The sequence below is a fragment of the Antennarius striatus genome, chromosome 17 (assembly GCF_040054535.1).
Source record: "Antennarius striatus isolate MH-2024 chromosome 17, ASM4005453v1, whole genome shotgun sequence".
NCBI lineage: Eukaryota > Metazoa > Chordata > Actinopteri > Lophiiformes > Antennariidae > Antennarius > Antennarius striatus.
In genome coordinates, this window is record NC_090792.1 from 19,252,063 (window position 1) to 19,259,249 (window position 7,187).

Below are 7,187 nucleotides of genomic sequence, written 5' to 3' on the forward strand. Positions count from 1 at the left end.
AAGCACACACCATATATGGAGAATGGAGTTATTACACATTAAATGAATATTTCATAAATATAGAAGTTAAAATTCGACATTCCTATTTTTTAAAATTACACATTTCTTTCTGATTTGGTTTTTTTTTTTTTTTTGTGAGAATAAAACACTTAAAAATCAGTTTAAACACTGAAAAACAAGGTTTGTGTCATCCATCGGCCGTCCCCTTCAGACGCGGCTCCTCCTGGGAAGTTCTTCCCCGTGTGAAGCGTTGGAGTTCTCGCAGAACGCCGCCGGCAGTTAAAACGATTTTGGGGCAACTTGTGGGCGTCGTCTGGGGGGATCTGTTACCAACGCGAAGCCACCCCCCCCCAGGATTGATCCAGTCTGGAATATGTTGCGGGAAGTGAGCGTGTGCAGAAACGTGGGTGTGATGTAATCGCCCGTCCCCAAACAGAAGCGAGGTGTGCTGGATGTGGTCACGCCAGGCGTCTTTGTGCTGCGATGGGGGGGGGGGTCACACCTGGGTGCTGTAAGGGCGTGGCGGGGGCGGGAACACATCCGGTGCACTGTAGTAACCCTGGGGGGTGGCGGACAGCGGGAGGGGCACCGACGGGTTCTCGTAGTAGGTGTGGAAGCCCAGCCTCTCCCCGCCGTTGAGGACGCCGTCTGAGAGTCCCGATCGGACGGAGAACGGGGAACAGGTGGGGCAGCGGTCGGGGCGCGAACCCGTGTCCAGCTGGTCCAGGGAAACGGGGCTGATGGCCGTCCCGCCCATGGCCAGGGCGTTGCAGGCGTTGCAGGGGAAGTGAGAGAGCGGGTCGGGTCCCGCCGCCGCCGAGCCCACGTCCACCTCGGATTCGCTCTTCTTACAGCAGTAATACTGCAGGGACACATCAGGAGGTGAAGGGGTTAATACCGCTCTGAAAACACGGAACCCATTACAGAACGCCGCGTGGAAATGAAGCTCGTTTAAATCCGCCGCTTACGTCACAAGATCGATGCTACTGTTTTAGCGCAGCGGGAGCGGGGAGGCCGTTAGCGAGTCGATGCTACGTCCAAAAACAAATAAATTAAAACATTTCCCCCCTCGTTTCTGTTTTTGTGCTGCGTTTTAACTGAACGGAATAAAAACACGCTCGTCGATGAGCTTGGAGGAGCGTCGGAGGTCTGCTTCCAGTGGGAGGGGCCTATTGTTCCTAGCGCTCCATTATCCTCACGCCTCCACAGACCCCGAAGCGTCCCTCCGGACGCGAAGCGCATTACATCAGACGGCGCTTTGTCCCGAGAACAAAAGCTCTCCGCTGCGAAGGCCCGGCTTGAAAACACACAATACCCCTGGAGTTTTATGACCTCTGTCACCCGACGCTTCACGCTAAGCTAACACGCTAACCATGGTAATGAGCTGCGGAACACTAACACACACATTTCAGCATGATAACAACACATACTGATTAATTCATAGATAAAATATTCATTCTTTTCTTCTCCTTTTATTCTTAAAAAGAAGAAAAAAGGATAAAGATGAACAGATTTTTTTTTGTTGTTGTTGTTTTTTGTTTTCCTAGCTGTAAAAACGGCTGAAAGGCGTTGTCGGCTGACGCACCTGGAGTCTGCAGTAACACAACACCGCTACGATGCACAGCAGAATCACTCCGGCGAGAATTCCTCCGGATATAACGATCGTTCCCGCTGACATTCGACCAGCTCTCCCATTAAACCCTTCGCAGGGAAGGCGGACGGCGATGAAGACCAGGGCAGAAGAGGAAGAGGAAGGAAAACAAAAGAATATTCAGCATGGTGATGTCATAAGATGGTCATTTAATGACCTGTGTAGCATTAACACAACTCTGTTGGTACACAGGATCGGATTTAAACTAAAATATTGCAACTGTGGTTCAAACATGGGAACTTATAATACAGGAAACTACAAAAAACCACGTAAATTAAAGCAGTAGTTTTAAAATTTGAGGTTCTGGATATTAATTTGCATTAATGTGAAGAACATCTACTTAATTTTAGAGCCGAAAAATTCACAAAACAAATCCTGAAGGCTAACAGAAGCTAATTGTGACCCGAGGAACATCTGGCCGAATTAACCCCTGAAAACCAGGAATTATCCTGCCTCTCCACTACAAACTAACACAAATCCACCACGATCCTGAACGCTGGAGTGTTTCTTCAGTCGATCAACATCATCGTCTCTGTTCTCGAGGCGAACGACAAGTCGCTACCAGGGAAAATGGGAGGCTCACATTAAAAGACGGCGGGAGATGCAGAGATGGAGGAAGCAGGAAACCATGACAGGCCCGGGGAGTCGTCGTCTCAACGGCGCTCCTGCAGGAAAACAAAGAGGTGCAGAGAAAATCAAAGATATTTAAGTAATTAATCAACTCCTCGAGTTGTTTCAAGTATGAGATGTTGGGTGAACAGTAGATTTAAAACTTCACACCCTCACCAGATGAATCTCAAATGCCGGATCTGAAGGTGTGAAGGTGGCAAACAGCTTAATGAATGCAGCCCCCCCCCACCACCACCTCCTGCACGCAATCACCGTGTGGACAATATGTCACATGCATGTGTGCAGGACGGTTCCAGCATACTAAAACTGATTCTGTCATCGTGTAGCATCCAGAAACACGATGCACAGGCGTGACAATAGACGTGATGGAGGATAAATAAATCTAAACGCATCCTGTAAAAAAAACAACCCTTTTCTGATTGATCGACATAAAGGAAATGAACATAAAGCTGCACGTGTCATGTCATTACTTTCTCGTGCTGAATAGCCTCAAACACAGCCTTAAACACGGAACCTTAAACACGTAGTTTCAAACATGTAGCCTCAAAAACATAGCCTCAATCACTCAATCACATAGCCTCAAACATGTAGTCTAATTCACATAGCCTCAATCACATAGCCTCAAACATGTAGTCTAATTCACATAGCCTCAATCACGTAGCCTCAAACATGTGGCCCCCAACACATAGCCTCAAACATGTAGTCTAATTTACATAGCCTCAATCACGTAGCCTCAAACATGTTGCCTCAAACTCGTAGCCTCAAACATGTGGCCTCCAACACATAGCCTCAAACACATAGCCTATATCACATAGCCCCAAACATGTAGCCTCAAACACGTAGCGTATATCACATAGCCTCAAACATGTGGCCTCCAACACTCAAACATGTAGCCTCAAACACATAGCCTTAAACACGTAGCCTCAAACACATAGCCTTAAACACGTAGCCTCAAACACATAGCCTTAAAGACGTAGCCTCAAACACATAGCCTTAAACACGTAGCCTCAAACACATAGCCTTAAACACGTAGCCTCGAACACCTGTGTGCGGTAACCTTTCACGTCGTCGTGTTTCGTCGGTTCATTGACTCATTTTCAGCAGATCTGTCGTCATGACGACGCCGGCGGCTGTTTGTCTGCTGTTGGGAGTCGATTCACCAAAACATGCAGATATTTCTCAGCGGAGCGACGACATTTAATTATCTCGTTTAAAGTGACGAAGAAAAATGTCAAACACACGTTTCTCATTACTGCTGATGAAAATTCCCATGAGCCTCTGGGGGCCGGAGACCATTCCTCATGTAAACGGTCTCAACGCGTTTTCACTGGACCTGAAGGGGTTCTGTGGTTTCTGTCCTAGAAGAGCTGGACCTGTTTGTCCAGAACATCCCAGAATTCAACTCATGTGTTCTTCTAATGCTTCCCTCCCATTGCATTGTGGTCCGGTTCCGATGTGGGATCACAACCACCGGCCTTGAGGTCTCCAAAGAAGGATGGAGGAGCGTGTGACGTAACTGGAGGTCCATCCTGGGTTCAGGGACCATCTAACTGCTGGTTCCTCAGGATAGAGGGAGCATCCCGGCGTCGGCCTCCCGTGTCCCGCTGCATCATCGATGACATCATCATACTGAATTATAAACGCCATGAAAGCAACACGAAGCTCCTCTTGTCACTTCATTTCCTTTCCCTCTACGCGACACTTCCTTTCTCCGTTTCCTTAGACTTTTCCAGGCCGAAACAGACCGGCGCCGGCCGGGACGCTCATGCAGGAATTATATGGTCCCCTGATGTAGATCAGCAGCGACGCGCCGATGGGATTCTCCTGGTAGCAAAAATAAGTGATTTTGACTAACATGCGACTGAATTACGCTAGAAAGGGGGGCGGCGAGGTGAAACCTCAGACCGGAGACTTTCCAACAGACTGGAGAGACGAAGACGCCGAGTGACAGAGGTTGGGGGGCTGGAATCCGAGCCTGTCGGGTTCCCTTAAGCGATGGTTCAACACAACAACGTGCTGAACCGGAGGGGGGTGGGGGGGATGGGGGGGTGACGGTTTGAGAGGAACACAAATCCTCCTGTAGGTAATTAACCGAGAGACTCCCAGGTGAACGCCGCCTCCGGTTTTGACGGAGTGTATCTGAGAGCCGGAGTGACAGGAAGTGACGGATCCGCGTCTTCACGGGAGAACAGAGGATCATCTGTAAAGAGAGACGTTACCGCGGAGACGCCGGCGGTCCTCCAGAGAAACACGAGCCCCGGAGAACGCAAGACGAACGACAAGGCGTTGCGTTGTTTGTTGGGGATTCTGTCACAGTAAACACACACACACACACACACACACTATAAATATGACACATGTAAATATATTCCACAGGATAGATTTAAATCTGGTTCCGACTGAAGGAAAAGAGAAATGGCCCCCACTTGAGTGAACGTCACACCTGTAGGGAGGGGGGTCAAGGTGGTGCCATCTAGTTCCTGGTTCCACCCGAATGGAACCGTCCAGTGATCAGAGCCTGGAGCTGAAGGATGTTGTAATATTTTAAACACTCATTCATGTTCAGAACGTCCTTCTCTCCGCTTTAACCTGCGTCACCTGAACACACCATCTCCCTCTGGCCCCTCCCCTCAGTGACAGGACAGCGGATTGGTTAGACGTCCGTCTCTTTGTTCAGCCTTCATCATCATCCTGGGGTTCAGGACCTGATGATGGAGCTGCTGAGGGAGGTGGAGAGCTCTCACCCCCCCACCCCCGCCCTCCCACCTCTCACAGGACTATATTTAGCCGTTTTTCCAACTCTTCACGAGCTGAAAAGAGGAGATCAGAGAGGTGTTGTACTTTAATTTGTCTCCTCCGTGGGAAATGAACGTCGCTGTCAGAGATGTACCAACGCAAGAGACACACAAGTGTGGAAAAAAACCCAAAAAAAACCCCGTCAGCCTTAATTGAAAGCAGCTAAAAAAAAAAAGAAATAAAAAAAGAAATAAAAAAAAAAGCTCGGAGGAAGTTCCACGTGGGAAGATGCTGCGATGATTTGTGTTTGAAATTAAGAGCTCCGTCTCCCGGGTGGGGCCCGGCAGGAGAACAAACCAACTTCATCTGCAAGTTTCAGGAAGAATCCGACACCTGGAGAAATGAGATGCTGTTCTATCGCTATGGAAACAAAGGAAATGTCATAAATCTGCTCCCTAAAAGTCACCGATAAATCTTCTAAATACGTTTTTATTGTGGTTTCCTGAGTGGGTCGGGACCACACGACCTCCTGGAGTCTGACCTCACCTCAGACAGGGACGGTTCTCCGCTCCATCGTCTCCATTCTTAAATAATGATATGAATATTTCGTCGAGGTGGCCTTCAGCTCGGCTCTGGAAATCACGGCGAGTCGTTGCAATTTTAAAGCCCCGGGGTTTCAATTATTCAAGTTTCTTTCCTTTAACAATATTTTTCCATCACGGAGAGATTTCAACCAGGTAGGAAAATCAGGACTTTTCTGCTCCGGAACGCCTCTGAAAGCACTCATTTGATCGTGTGAGGAGAGGAACGTCCACGACAGACCTCCACCGGTGGAGGAGACGGCCGATGGGTGGGAGAGACTGGGGTGGTGGGTGGGGGGGTGGGGGACGGATGAATACACTCCCAAAACGCCGTGGACACAAACACACACCTCCTCTTTTGTGTTTGGAGGGCTTCACGAAGTGAGTTTGTGTTTGGAGCAGGGTTTGAACTGATGATGAGGATGAAAGGATGAAGGTGTGAGCGCACACACACACACACACACAGACATACACATACACACACACACACACACACACACACACACACACACACACACACACACACACACACACACACACACACACACACACACACACACACACACACCGATCCTACCTGCACAAGAAGTCTTTGGGGTAGCATCCTAGTTTGTGCTGCAAAGCCCCCTGGGAAAAACAAAACCACACACACACACACACACAAAATAAAACGTGTGACATCAGCTGTGGTTTGTTTGTCTTTCATTCAGATCATCAGTTAATCAATCAATCAATCAATTAATCAATCACTTCACAGCCCCTCAGGTCCACGTTACCTGTCAGTCAAAGCTGAGGGGGGAAAAAAATCAGCCAAAAAAAAATCATTTAAAAACAGAAAAACAACAACAAATGATAGATTTTAGGTTGATTAATACCAATAATCAATTTCATCTATAATCAATACTGAACGCATTCATTCCTCTTATCGATCACATTCTATCGTTTCAACAACTAATATCTACCCCACGCACCCCCCCTTTCTCTCCCCCCCGTGGGGTAAAATCGTTAATTTCCGCAGATCCCGATTTCCCCCGAATCGACGTCTGGAGATCAATTGATCAGCTGTTACGTCACTGATTGGTCTCGTGGTCTTTCAATCAGGCGGATGGATTGCCGGCGGAGCCGCGGAGTCTTACCTCTGACGGGGGGAGATCCACGCAACCTGTTCACCCCCCCGAACTGCGGTCGGTCTGCTTTCGCTCCGCGCGCGGTTCCCCGTGAGCTCGCGCTACAACCGGAACGATCACGTCATCACCCCCCCACCCACCCCTCCCACTGCCAAACACCCCCCCTCCACCCCCCAGGTCCACTCACAGCGAGGTCCCACGGAGGGCCTGCGGGGAATCAGGTGGCATCCTCTCGGTCCGCGTCCGCCCGCTGAGTGGCTCCGTCCGCCGCTCGGATCCCGGTGGGGCGGGGTGGGAAGGAGCAAGGGGTGGGGGGGGTGGGGGCAACGGTGGCTCTCAGACCCCCCCACCGTGATATCACTTCACACCGAGATGGGTAAAACACGCAGGGATGGAGCGGTGCCGCAGCCCCCGTCTCTCTGAAGTGGAAGTCCAACCCTGAGGGACACCCCGGTGAGGCGG

General features: G+C 49.6%; 1 protein-coding gene across 2 annotated transcripts; it reads right to left on the reverse strand.

Annotated features, from left to right (window-relative positions):
- Positions 1–496: 496 nt before the first annotated feature.
- On the reverse strand, positions 497–6,984 carry LOC137611353 (protein FAM163A-like). 2 transcript variants are annotated; one of them, XM_068339503.1, is made up of 5 exons: positions 6,913–6,984; positions 6,176–6,225; positions 2,235–2,316; positions 1,586–1,701; positions 497–862 (listed from the first exon to the last, which is right to left on the reverse strand). In XM_068339503.1, exons 4-5 carry the CDS (start codon positions 1,676–1,678, stop codon positions 497–499), a joined length of 459 nt encoding a protein of 152 aa, XP_068195604.1. In that variant the 5' UTR covers positions 1,679–1,701; positions 2,235–2,316; positions 6,176–6,225; positions 6,913–6,984. The 2 variants fall into 2 exon arrangements, with proteins under 2 accessions (XP_068195604.1, XP_068195605.1); XM_068339504.1 differs by lacking the exons at positions 2,235–2,316; positions 6,176–6,225; positions 6,913–6,984 and having other exon boundaries at positions 1,586–1,984.
- Between the last annotated feature and the right edge of the window lie 203 nt (positions 6,985–7,187).

Coding starts and splice junctions, on each gene's coding strand:
- LOC137611353 (XM_068339503.1), bottom strand. CDS start 1,678: ATGTCAGCGGGAACGATCGTTATATCCGGAGGAATTCTCGCCGGAGTG. Junction 863..1,585: donor TGTGTTACTGCAGACTCCAG/GTGCGTCAGCCG, acceptor GTGTCCCTGCAG/TATTACTGCTGTAAGAAGAG.